The 14,009-nt window shown below is 33.4% G+C and overlaps 3 protein-coding genes and 2 pseudogenes across 8 annotated transcripts in view; 4 read left to right on the top strand and 1 right to left on the bottom strand.

The window, feature by feature from the left end:
* LOC148178350 (uncharacterized) overlaps nucleotides 1–14,009 on the bottom strand; it is a 152,872-nt gene that overhangs the window by 123,547 nt on the left and 15,316 nt on the right. The gene's annotated exons all lie outside the window — the stretch shown is intronic.
* Nucleotides 1,410–2,637, top strand: LOC148178355 (farnesol dehydrogenase-like). Its single transcript, XM_088050652.1, has 4 exons — nucleotides 1,410–1,669; nucleotides 1,719–2,180; nucleotides 2,234–2,392; nucleotides 2,450–2,637. The coding sequence occupies exons 1-4, from the start codon at nucleotides 1,562–1,564 to the stop codon at nucleotides 2,489–2,491; spliced, it is 771 nt and encodes a 256-aa protein (XP_087906778.1). The 5' UTR covers nucleotides 1,410–1,561; the 3' UTR covers nucleotides 2,492–2,637.
* Nucleotides 3,218–6,113, top strand: LOC148178356 (farnesol dehydrogenase-like). Its single transcript, XM_088031534.1, has 4 exons — nucleotides 3,218–4,123; nucleotides 4,168–4,629; nucleotides 4,685–4,843; nucleotides 5,065–6,113. Exons 1-4 carry the CDS (start codon nucleotides 4,016–4,018, stop codon nucleotides 5,104–5,106), a joined length of 771 nt encoding a protein of 256 aa, XP_087887660.1. The 5' UTR covers nucleotides 3,218–4,015; the 3' UTR covers nucleotides 5,107–6,113.
* Nucleotides 6,360–7,638, top strand: LOC148178357 (farnesol dehydrogenase-like; annotated as a pseudogene). The gene is made up of 4 exons (XR_015771775.1): nucleotides 6,360–6,684; nucleotides 6,734–6,860; nucleotides 6,913–7,381; nucleotides 7,427–7,638. The product of XR_015771775.1 is annotated as a farnesol dehydrogenase-like (transcript).
* LOC148178358 (farnesol dehydrogenase-like) lies at nucleotides 12,509–13,451 on the top strand (annotated as a pseudogene). The gene is made up of 3 exons (XR_015769689.1): nucleotides 12,509–12,680; nucleotides 12,730–13,191; nucleotides 13,245–13,451. The product of XR_015769689.1 is annotated as a farnesol dehydrogenase-like (transcript).

Here is a 14,009-nt window from a genome sequence, read left to right on the forward strand (position 1 = left end):
ACTCAAGCGACTGGTCAAATTGACAGTCCTAAAATAGTATATTTTTCAACGAGCATCGAATAGCATTCATTTCCTAATAAGAGTCTAAACATTTATGCACGAGCTGAAAGCGAGTGCGGCAATTCATACGAGTGGGAAATGAACATCTCATACGAGTCTTACCCTGTGCTTTTTCTACGACTGTACATCTTCATTTATGCGTATAAAAAAAAACACTGAACTAATGTCAACTGTTTGTGTGTATTTGTCATGTTGGTATGACGTTGAACACTTTTCAAAACAGTCGTAGAAAAAATAACATTAAAAATGCGTAAAGGGTGCTTTACACTAAAGGGTAATTAAATTGGTTTGAAGTCTGAACTTTTATGACTGCTATTATATTAAATTTAATGATCAAAAAATAAAAATGTAATTTTCTAAAAATGGTATTATTTAGCGGTTTGTAGTGCAAAGTTTATTTGCGACTTCTACTTCGATATGTATGTGGTACTAACCTTTATAATGGTCGAAATTTTATATTCAATGAATGAATATTCGAGAACATGATTCACCAGTATCGGCCACTTTAAAAACATAGGTAACACAGCTCAACAAAAAATTTTTTTTTTTTGTTGCCCTGAATATCTCTGTGGATTTCTATGTATTCAAGACCAGTTTTTGAATATATTCTTGAAAGTATTGAATTGGCTCTGGTTTTTATGATTTTGGCGTATTTAATATTTTTAATAATTTAGACTTTGAGTTGGCTCTTCCGAACACGAATTATAATAGTGTTTATTATCATGTTTAAATTCGCTTTGAGCACGACACGTGACCAACAAAAGTTGTAATGATTCAAAATTTTCAGTAAATATGGGCATAAAGTCTCATCATCTAGATAGATTTACTGAGAATCTAGGAAACTATAGTGATGAACAGGGAAAGAGCTTCCACCATTCTAAAACTGATGAAAGAATGGTATCAGGGTAGATGGAATCGTCACTTAATGGCAGATTAAAAAAATATATAAAACGCGCTTATAAAATCCCTTTTATTAAAGTTTAACATAAGTTATATAATTTTTTTTTCTATTTCAACTTCTATGTACATTAATTAACCACTCAAACGAAACAATTTATAATAATTTCCAAAAAAAAGAAAGATATTTAAGAATATACTTGTTATTTCTGTCTCAATTTTACCGATTTTTAGTAAAAAATATGAAAATCAAGATTGAAAAAAAATCAGAGCCAATCTTCCAAAACCATCTATAGTATATGTACATACACACCTTTATGTGGTCAAAATTTTATATTCAATGAAGGAATGTTCGCGAACATGATTCACAGTATCTCCTACCTCAAAAACATAGATAATAATTATCACGTGGAGTTTATTTTGCTTAGTCATTATGGTTTTTATAACAAATCAACACGCAACAGTTCTCATCATAACTACCTGCTCTTCCCACCGATAACAAGTATTGCTGGAAACTACATATAAAAACAAAAAGGTGCTCCATTATAACACAGTAAATAGTGATTTGTTAAAACAACAACTTTGTGTATTAATATAATTAATCATGGTATTATCTATGGAACGCTGGACCGGCAAAGTGGCCATTGTCACAGGAGCGAGTGCAGGAATTGGTGCGGCAATCGTTGAGAAACTCGTTGAAGAAGGCTTAAAGGTTGGTACCAAAACTATCAAAAACAATGTTCACGAAGACTTTTTCACAGGTTGTCGGTCTTGCTCGTCGTTCTGAACGAGTAGAAGAACTCGCTAAAAAACTTGCAGGAAAGAAAGGAAAATTGTACGCAGTCAAAGCTGACGTCTCCAAAGAAGAAGACATCTTGAAAGCTTTTAAATGGACATCCGACAATGTAGGACCTGTCAGTATTCTTGTAAACAATGCCGGAATTATTCAGCAAACTACGTTAGTCGAAGGCGACACAGAAAAATGGAAAAAAGTACTTGATACAAATGTCCTTGGTCTGTGTATCGCAACACGTGAAGCTGTTAAAGTAATGAAAGCTAATCAAATCGATGGCCACATTATTCACATTAACAGTATTGCTGGACACGGAGTGCCCAATTATCCAGGATTGAATATCTACCCAGCATCAAAACATGCAGTAACAGCTTTAACTGAAACTCTCCGACAAGAGTTTAACCATCTAAACTTGAAAATAAAGATTACGGTATGTACATATTTAATTCTGTTAAATAGAGTTTTATTATCGTTGAGTTTTAGAGTGTTAGTCCTGGAGGAGTTGAAACTGAAATTGCACAAACCAATAATTTTAAACTTGATTCTGCTTTCGTGGAAGCACTGAAAACTATTCCTTTTTTGCAATCCGAAGATATAGCTGATTCCGTTTTGTATGTATTATCAACACCTCCTCATGTTCAGGTAATTAATATACTTATCATCTTAAAAGAATAGTTTCTTGAAAATGTTTCTTTGCAGGTTCATGAGTTGATTATTAAGCCAGTCGGTGAAAAAATGTAAATCTATTTCTGATACTTCTGTCATGTTCATTGCCAATAATATGTAGATAACAAACAATGAGGGATCATTACAAAAATTCATAATGTAACAGTTTTCTAATACATACACTTTTATTTTAAAATAAACGAAAAAGTGTTTTCTTAAAATAGGCATTATTTTGAATTAGAGATGATGGATCGTACTAAATATATGAAAACTACTTAATCTGTTTTACCACGTAACAAATCGCGGATAATCAAACTTTCTTGTTACATGTTGCCTGATAACAACTGATAACTTCACTGCGCATTTTATACCGATTTATCTACATACTTCAATAAAAATTATGTCACAGTACGTTTAGAACCAAAACTACGAGAGTTTCTAATGTAATGGTGATAAATAAGATAAGACTTGTAAAAATAAGTTCTTTTTCATGTTCATTTATAGTCTGTTGTTGTCAAATTATTATTTTTCTTATAATGACACTAATCGATAAACCTCGCAAATTTAAAAAAAGTCAAAAAAAGACCTCTCAAATTAGTGGCCGTAACTGTATTTCGAGAGTAGCTCAAATTTAACCTATAAAAAGTTTCCTAGTTGACATTTTTACAAAATACCATCTAATAATAGCCGTTCAAGATTTTGAAAAGTGATTTGAGCAACTGCAGTTTGCCGACACCTTGCGCGTCACAAGTTTTTTTTTATTTTTGAATCATTGCATCAATAGATCGTTTATACTTTTAGTACAGTTTCTTTAATAAACTGTTGGCAAAATTCTGTGAAAATTTCAATCAGTTTACCATTTTGTTTCAAAGAAATTTGGCAAGGTCGAGTTGCGCAACATAAAATAATGTAAATTGGTTGTTTCTTATCGTAGTAATTACTAAAGGGAAACGATTGCAACCATTCTGATGATGCACTGAGTTTCCACATATTTCAATATACTTAATTATGAAGTAAAACAAATTTTCATTGGTCAATTGGTCAATCCCGAAGCTGAACAGAATTTGAAAATTGGTAACTATGGACACATACTATCACCCATGGACCATATGAACATTACACTCTCGTTGTCTAGGAAATTTTAATGGCCTTTTACTCCACTTCTAGAATAAGCTTCCGGAGTTGGTTGTTAATTTTTTATCATTTCTCAAATACTATTAAAGTTAATGAATTTTTGTTTTTAAATTTACCGTCTAAATTACTCTCAGCACCTTCCTTGCTCTCTGGGGCGCGAGTTCTGGAACAACCTATATATGGAAAAATATTATCTTTGAGTTTGCTCATTCCATTTAAGATCATGATTTGCCAATATTTCCCACTTCAAAAACATAGATTTACGTACCTATCGCTTGGCATTTATTACGCCTAGCTACAATGCTTTACCTTGTTTAGTCATAATAAACATTTCTCATAAAACCCACTCTTCCCAACTATCAAGAGAAGATAACAGATATTGCTAGAAATTACATATAAAAACAAAAATCTCCCCAATTCTACTACAGCAATTCGTTAAAAAAAGTGCATTTATTGTTCATAATCATGGTACTATCAATGGAACGTTGGAAAGGCAAAGTAGCCATTGTCACAGGAGCCAGTGCAGGAATTGGTGCAGCAGTCGCTGAGAAACTTGTTGAAGAAGGTTTAAAGGTTAGTACCAGAACCATCAAAATCGATCTTCACGTTTTTCTCAGGTTGTCGGTCTTGCCCGTCGCTCTGAACGAGTACAAGCTCTGGCTAAAAAAGTTGCAGGAAAAAGAGGAAGATTGTACGCAGTCAGAGCTGACATCTCCAAAGAAGAAGACATCGTAAAAGCTTTTAAATGGACATCCGAAAATGTAGGACCTGTCAGCATTCTTGTAAACAATGCCGGAATTGTTCAACCAACAAACTTAACTGAAGGTGAAACAGAAAAATGGAAAAAAATACTTGATACAAATGTTCTTGGTTTGTGCGTGGCAACACGAGAAGCTGTTAAAATAATGAAAGCTAATAAAATCGATGGTCATATTGTACATATTAATAGCATTGCTGGACATTATGTGCCAAACTTCCCTGATATTAACGTCTATGCAGCATCAAAGTATGCAGTAACAGCGTTGACTGAGACGTTACGACAAGAGTTTAATCATCTTGGACTAAAAACGAAAATAACGGTGAGTTTTCTTTAATGTTGTCATTGAAACTTTATTAATTTATTGTATGTTTTAGAGCGTTAGTCCAGGAAGAGTTGCGACTGACATTGTAGAAGCTAACAAAATTGTTACTGATCCAAAAATTCTTGAACAAATAAAGACTTTGCCGACGATACAAGCTGACGACGTCGCTTATTCCGTGCTGTATGCGTTGTCAACACCCCCTCATGTTCAGGTAATATATTATAATTTTTTATTATTATAACGAATGTCTCAAAAATGATGGATCACTACCACCTTGTAAAAATTTTCTCATCGGGTGACGTAATTATGCGTGTAGCCCAATTGAAATTAAAAGTTTGGACTCCTCCGTACACAATATAAGTACACAGAGGCAATTTTAAAATTACTTGTATATTAATTACATTAATTACATTCGTGATGCTTTGGTTTTAGGTTCATGAATTGACTATCAGAGCACTTGGAGAAAATATATAGGTAAATACAGGACCTACATTGGAACTTCTTTTTTTTCCCATTGTTTTCATACAAAACATGTACAACGTGTTTATAAATGTTTCTAGCATCAAGGGTGGCTATGAAATGTCAAAGAAATTGGCCGCTCATTACAAATGTGGATTTCGATTTGTCAACTGACATTTGCACTTAACCTCAAACATGAAGCAAAGTAAGTTTTGAGAAATAAACTGTTCCAGTTGTAGTTTAAAACCTGAAAATCGAAAAGTTGGGCATAAAACCGTAACTAAAACGTCATTGAAGTAAGTAACATTATAAATAATTTTCCTGATAGTTATAGTCACTATGAAAACAAAGCGGCAAAATAATGTACGACATGAATTTCAAAGCCACGCTTGATGCTAGAAACATTTATAAACACCTTGTATAATAAATAACCCAATAAATAAAAAATTTTTGATTTTGAAGTAAACAGACTTTTATGCGCTTCCGCGATACTCATTGGCGGCAAGAAAATCACTTTTTGCATGTCTAGGCAGTCAAACATGACATAGTTAGTTGGTTTTATTTTGCAAGTTGGCATCGCTGCATAAATGTCAATTGTGTCAATTTGAAGGCCAATGACTTTCGAAAATAGTAAAGGTAGATTAATTAAGCAAAGATACCACAAAAATTTGCTGAAACACATTTGAATTTAAATTAATCTGCAATCGTTTGATTTGAATGGGGTACTACCAACCTATTTCCCAGCTGATGAAATTCCCCTAAATGAGGGAATGACGTTTCATATTGAAACCAAAAGTCAAAATAAATAACTATTAATAATTTTCAGGCACAAAATTTCGTGTTTGACACGGTTAGAAAATGTTTTAAAAATGCTCGGAAATTGAAATTTCAATACTTTCCTTGCATTTCCGAAAGACCTTTTTTTGGCCTAGTGAAACAAATAACTATTGTTATCAACATGTATACCAAAATTACATTATCATTATGTTATGCTAGCTAAAACTTTGCAAAGGCTGTAAGATGTAAATTACAAAAAAAATGGAAATTTTTTGGAATTCCTTTCAGTGTCATGATATTAACGATATATAAATACATAATTGCTGTGTCATTTTTATCAGTTAAAGATAAGAGTATGATCTAATAATTTTAAAAATAGAAAACACAATAAGCTTGTTTGTAAATGAAGTCCTCTCTTCGCATATTTTTTTAAAGGAGAGAAGAACACAAATGTATCTACCGGTGCGTATATATAAACTGTATTTGTTTGAATTAAAGTAGCATGTCATGTATATCGTAAATAGTACTTGTTCAAGAAGATGATTTAACAATATTTTCCTCTTTACATTATCATTACTCATTGTGTCATGTTGCTTCAATTTATTTAGTTGTACTAAATTTAAACCAAAAATTTTTCGATAACTGCAACTTCCATTTAACTTGTATTGTTCAAATATCAACATTGAGCGGACCAGTGCACGTAACATTATTGTAAACATGCAGAGTACGAAACGTTGTATAATGTCGCCTACTATCTTACAATTAATCAGTTGATTCTCGAAGGACATGATTCGGCAATATCTCCCACTTATAACAGTAATGCTCTGCTACTATTTATTACAACTTCGTTGAAAGTTTCTTCTAGAAATTCCCTTTAGTTTCCACAATGGTTATCTCAATGGAACGCTGGAGCAGCAAAGTGGCCATCGTTACTGGTGCAAGTGCAGGAATTTGCGCAGCCATCGTCTAGCAACTCGAAGAAGCTGGACTTCAAGAACTTATACTTCTTTTTTGACTGTTCAACATTTTAATTCTATTTAATTTAGGTTGTAGGATTTGCCCGACGGGTCTAGAAAATCGAAGAACTTGCTAAAATAAAAAGCTCCAAAACAAGAAAGGAAAGCTTCATGCCGTGAAAGTCGACATGACGAAAGAAAACGATATACTAAAAGGTTTCAAATGGGTGTCAGATAACGTAGGTCCAGTCAGTGTATTAATCAACAATGCTGGTCTTATGCAAACTGCTAGTCTGGTAGATGGTGAAACCGAGAAGTGGAAAAAAGTTCTTGACACGAACGTTCTCGGTCTTTGCATCGCGACAAGAGAAGCGGTAAAAATCATGAAAGCAAACAAAATCGATGGGCATATTGTACACATTAACAGTGTTCTTGGGCATAAAATTCCGAGTTTTCCTAATACAAACCTTTATCCAGCGTCCAAGTACGCCGTTACGGCTCTGACGGAAACTCTTCGCCAAGAGTTCAATCATCTTGGGCTTAAAATTAAAATTACGGTAAAGTTTCCTTAAAATTATGTAAAGTAAAATTTTCAATTGTAGAGTGTTAGTCCTGGAGCAGTTACTACAGAATTTATTGAAGTTGCCGGTATTAATATGGATACGGAATTTTTGAAGCCAATTCCATTTTTGAATGCTGAATATGTTGCTGATTCTGTGATGTACGTGCTGGCGACACCCCCGCATGTTCAAGTCCATGAATTAACTGTTAAACCCATTGGCGAGCGTGAATAAAATAAAAGTGAAAGTTAAAATGTGTCGTTAATAAATCACTCCTATTTATTCCAATAATTTTTCATTACTGTTCTTGTTCAAATATATCTTTTCCCTGACCAGTCAATCAAAAGATACCAGTTTGTTCACCACATAAAATTCACTTTTTACATTTTCGTTGAATGAGTTGCGACAGAGAAATAAGTAAACGACATTAGGTAATTAGTTTGTTAAAAAAGAAAAGGTTAACAAGTTTGAGTTAACGAGTAGTTTGATTTATTAAAAATTCGAACTATCAAAAAAATGTTTTTTATTATACCTGCATCATTACTATTGTTTGAACTTTCAAAGCCTGCCGCTTTAAGCTGGTTACTGTTGTTTGTTGCTTCTAATTTATAACTAGCAGAAGCTTTTTCATTTTCATTCTTCTGTTGGAAGTCCATAGCTCTTAAGGAAGTTGATTTAGCAACCGATGTGTTCAGAACACCAGCAATGCGTTTGGAAACAACTTTTTCCTACGACCCCATATGAAAGTGACATTTTCCACACGGTTAAATGACTCCGAAAGTTGATGTTTTTGTACATCCATTTCCGAAAGTAAAAGTCACTAGTGTGATATGAATATATCCGCACAGACCTGTCAAAATTGATAGTTATTTTCAAATACAAATGTAACTCCTGAATTTTTGTCTCAAATATCTAGACGATTCACTGTAAAACAACATGCATAATGATAAAAATTAATTGGTTAGGTCGTTTTTGACAAATCAGTTTTGACAGGTCTGTGCGGATATATTCATATCACTCACACTAGTGACTTTTACTTTTGGAAATGGATATACCAAAACATGAACCATCTAAATATGTGGCATACGTCACTTTTTTATAAGGTTGTAGAAAAATGTAGACATTTAGAATAGATAAGAAATGAACTATTGTCGAAACTTATGGTTTCTTCCTGATGATGAAAGGTCGTAGGAAAAATAGTGTACATAACTCGTCGGAAAGTGTCTTTCTTGCACTCGTGTAATATCTGCACTCGGCTGGCGCCTCGTGCATTTACTTTTACACTCGTACGAAATTGGTCACTTTCCGTATTTGTTATGTAAATATCTATTTGTTTGAAGTGGATTTTTCAATATCGCCACTAGCCACACTCGAAGATTTCCATCCCACCTGACGTTTCAACTCATCGATGCTCATACCACTGTTTGCCATAATCGTATGAAGTTCGTCGGAAAGCATGACCAGTATATTTCTCAGCGTTGGGTAGATTCAGAATTAATCGCAGTTCTGCATGTTCTGCTAGCCTTTTAATATCTTCACTCATTTTCTGAACGGATTCACAATCAACCTTTGATAATTTTATTGTGTAAATTCCCATTTTTTTAATGCTCTTAAAGGATTGTAAATGGATAGGTATAATAAAAAATAGCGTACAACACTTGTTTATAAGCGCTGACGCGTCGTGCTCTTAAACTCTTCGTGCGTGTTTTAAAGGCTTGCTTATAAACTTGTATTATAATATACTATTTATCTACTAGTGACAATTTTATTGTATTTGATTTTTTAAATTGAAATAAAACGAATTTTCTTAGCGTTGCAGATATCAATTTTAAGTAAAATTAATTAATTCACATTCTTCAATTATTATCAAATGTCACACTTTGACAAATTGAACTGGAGACAAACTGCATTGGGGACAAATTGACCAGCGCACGAAAAAGCCGGGGACGAATTGTCCAGGGGATGAACCAGAGAGGGACGAATTGTCGGGTGCCAATTGACGGGTGCAAACTGTCGGGTACAAACTAGTCGTATCCCAGTAAAAGCCCATCCCAATTTCCTAGGCAACGAGAGTGTAATGTTCATTTGACCAATGGATGATAGTATGTGTTCATAGTTACTGATTTTCAAATTATGTCCAGCTTCAGGATTGAGGACCGTTTTTTCGTCTTAACTCGATTATTTTTTAAGCTAAACAATTTTTGTTTAGAGTTCTGGGACACCTGTATAATGTAGCAACCCACGTATGCAAGGTTTATCCAATATCTCGCAAATTTCACCCGATAACAGATGCGAAAAGAAATTTGACGATATAAAATGTTAAAAGTTACGTGGTTTATTTGTCGTTTTAAGAATGCTATGACGGACCAATTATCTCGCTTAAAACTGTCAAGTAAAAAGTATAATAAAAGTTTATAATTGCAATATACCTATGGTAATTTGAAGAAGTAAAATTGTTAATATCTTACTAGTGAGTTAGAATTCTAATTCGTTAGTAATTAGTAAGTATAACTTACATTACCCTTAGTAACGAGGATTATAACAGAAGTGGCATTTATAAATCAACGTTATGCCATTTGCATGACAACCTCGCCAATGACTTTGTCAAATTTCTTTTTGGATATGTTATCACTAATGTTATCTATGTTATTAATTATGTGAAAATTGCGGAATATTGGATAAAACGTTATAAGGCACTTTTGGGTTATTAGATATTACCTACTCGAGATACCTATTTATAGTTATTTATGTTATAAGTGGGTTGCGACATATTGGATTAACCGTGTGTTATTATTAGATTACATATTACCTTCTCAAGGTATTAAACCTAGTCTGCAAGCCTTGTAGGTTAACTATATCCACCTCTTGTAGGTATTAACCCACATATGCCATACAACATTTTATTCAATACGTCGCAATTTTCACCTAATAACACTGATGACAGATGCGAAAAAAAATTTGACAATGTCATTGACATGCTTGTTGTTCAAAAGGCACAACAGTGAATTATGTGTGTCATTTTGGTCATGTCATAACCCTCGTTGCTAAGAGTAACGTTTATAAACATCATAGATTAGATAAGAGTTGTCTGAACAAAACCATATATGCATGATAAGCACATAATTGGACAGTCATGTACTAAAAAAAGACTTCATCCTCAAAAAAAATCATACTAACCATGGAACGTTGGGTTAGAAAAGTAGCCATTACTACTGGCGCTAGTGTTGGTATTGGTGCAGCTATAGCTAAACAATTTGTTAAAAACGGTTTAAAGGTTAGTACCAAAACTATCAAAAACGATCTTCACGAACTTTTTCTCAGGTTGTCGGTCTTGCCCGTCGCTCTGAACGAGTAGAAGAACTGGGTAAAAAAGGGACAAAAAAGAAAATTGTACGCTGATATTTCCAAAGAAGAAGACATTTTGGCAGCTTTTAAATGAATTTCTGACAATGTAGGACCTGTCCACATTCTTGTGAACAATGCAGAAATTATTCAACCAACAAACTTGGTTGAGGGAGACACCAACATTTGGAAAAAAGCTCTTAAAATCATGAAAGTTAATAAAGTCGATGATCATATTATTCATATTAATAGCGTTTGGTAGGCATACTGTGTCAAACGTTTCTCGTTTTAATGTATATCCAGCTTCAAAACTGGACTTAGCAACTTAACAACCTAAGCCGACGATAATTATATCACTTTTGGTCACAAAATTTTGGACAGGATGTTGACGTGAAGTCAAGGAATATTAATATGAACCATACTTTCATGTCATTATGATTGCTGTTTTAAAACTTCAAAGTTGACTTTCATGGAAATTCTATGACCAAAAGTGTACCTAAAAATTTCAGAGAGTTAAACCAAAAAAAATATGACAGTACCTAACAGGTACTGAACATAAATAATAGAGTTAAACTTCATTGTTCCATATTGCATAATGATTAGTACTTAATTGCGCATTTTACAGAGCTATTATTTAGTGTGGAACCAAAACTACAAGAGTTTTTAATTTGATGGCAAGATAAAACATCGGCATGCTACGATAAATCTCAAGTGACTGGTCAAATTGACAGTCCTAAAATAGTATATTTTTCAACTAGCATCACATAGTACTCATTTCCTAATATAAAAAGAATAAACATTCAATTCATACGACTGGGAAATGAACATCTCATACGAGTTTACACTATGCTTTTTCTACGACTGTACATCTTCATTTATGCGTATAAAAAAAACACTGAACTAATCTCAACTGTTTGTGTGTATTTGTCATGTTAGCATGGCGTTGAACACTTGCAAAACAGTCGTAGAAAAAATAACATGAAAAATGCGAAAAGAGTGCTTTACGCTAAAGGGTAATTCAATTAGTTTGAAGTCTGAACTTTTATTATTGCGATTATATTAAATTTAATGATAAAAAAATATAAATAAATCATGTTTTAAAATGATCCGCACAATGGCTTCAAAAAAAAATCGCGTACACATTAAAAATAAAGAAACAGGGAAACTTATTCGCTTAAAATAACTCCTCAAAATAAAAAAATATGTGGTAAAAATGTAAATCTCCAAAAATGGTTTTATTTAGCTGCCTTTCGTCGTGCAAAGTTTATCTGCGACTTACATTTCTATATGTGTATGTGGTAGGTATAGTTCAGCCAAGTTGGTCTGAGCTACCATAAAAGCATAAAAATTTGCGGGCTACCACAACGGGACAGGTTCAAAAGATTCTCAAGTGCACATAATTGAGGGTTTATTTGCTAAAGTTTGCACCCTGCGATAAGAACAGTATCCCTAAACAGGTCAGATGTCTAGTCATAAATGACAAAATACCCCAAACTGTCCGGTTGCGGTTGCCGTCTAATTTTTATGATTTTATGGTGGCTCAGACCAACTTGGCTAACTATACATACCTTTACATGATCAAAATTTTACATTCAATGAAGAATATTCGAGAACATGATTCACCAGTATCTCCCACTTCAAAAACATAGGTAATAATCATCACGTGAAGTTTATTGTGCCTAGTCATTATGATCAATAGTCAATAGTTCTTATCATAAATACGTACTCTTCCCAACGATAACAAATATTGCTGGAAACTACATATAAAAACAAAAAAGTGCTCAATTATAACACAGTAAAGAGTGACTTGTTAAAACAACAACTTTGTGTATTAATATAATTAATCATGGTATTATCTATGGAACGCTGGACCGGCAAAGTGGCCATTGTCACAGGAGCGAGTGCAGGAATTGGTGCGGCAATCGCTGAAAAACTTGTTGAAGAAGGCTTAAAGGTTGGTGCCAAAACTATCAAAAATAATGTTCACGAAGACTTTTTCTCAGGTTGTCGGTCTTGCTCGTCGTTCTGAACGAGTAGAAGAACTCGCTAAAAAACTTGCAGGAAAGAAAGGAAAATTGTACGCAGTCAAAGCTGACGTCTCCAAAGAAGAAGACATCTTGAAAGCTTTTAAATGGACATCCGACAATGTAGGACCTGTCAGTATTCTTGTAAACAATGCCGGCATTATGCAGCAAACTACCTTAGGCGAAGGCGACACAGAAATATGAAAAAAAGTTCTTGATACAAATGTTCTTGGTCTGTGTATCGCAACACGTGAAGCTGTTAAAGTAATGAAAGCTAATAAAATCGATGGTCACATTATTCACATTAACAGTATTGTTGGACACGAAGTGCCCAACTATCCAGGACAGAATGTCTATCCAGCATCAAAACATGCAGTAACAGCTTTAACTGAAACTCTCCGACAAGAGTTTAACCATCTAAACTTGAAAATAAAGATTACGGTATGTACATATTTAATTCTGTTAAATAGAGTTTTATTATCGTTGGGTTTTAGAGTGTTAGTCCTGGAGGAGTTGAAACTGAAATTGCACAAACCAATAATTTTAAACTTGATGCTGCTTTCATGGAAGCAATGAAAAGTATTCCGTTTTTACAATCCGAAGATATAGCTGATTCCGTTTTGTACGTATTATCAACACCTCCTCATGTTCAGGTAATTAATATACTTATGAACTTGAAAGAATAGTTTTTTGAAAATGTTTTTTTTCCAGATTCATGAGTTGACTATTAAGCCACTTCGGTGAAAAAATGTAAATCTATTTCTGATACTTCTGTCATGTTCATTGCCAATAATATGTGATCAACGAACATGGAGGGATCGATACAAAAATTCATAATGTAACAGTTTTCTTATACATACACTTTTAATTTTGAAATAAAGAAAAAAAGTGTTTTCTTAAAATAGACATTATTTCGAAGATGAGATTTATTAAACGTCTCTGACAGATCGTACAAAAGATATGAAAACTACTTATTACTGTTTTGCCACGTAACACATCGGGGAGAATCAAACTTTCTTGTTAATTGTTGCCTGATAACAACTGATAACTTAACTGCGCTTTTTATACCGATTTATCTACATAAGTACTTCAATAAAAATTATGTCACAGTTCGTTTAGAACCAAAACTACAAGAGTTTCAAATGTAATGATAAATAAGATAAGACTTGTCAATTAAGTTCTTTTTTATGTTCATTTATAGTCTGTTGTTGTCAAATTATTGTTTTTCTTATAGTGACACTAATCGATAAACCTCGCAA

This window comes from Gnatocerus cornutus, chromosome 2 (assembly GCF_029298725.1).
Source record: "Gnatocerus cornutus isolate USDA-ARS CGAHR chromosome 2, icGnaCorn1.1, whole genome shotgun sequence".
In the NCBI taxonomy this organism is placed as follows: domain Eukaryota; kingdom Metazoa; phylum Arthropoda; class Insecta; order Coleoptera; family Tenebrionidae; genus Gnatocerus; species Gnatocerus cornutus.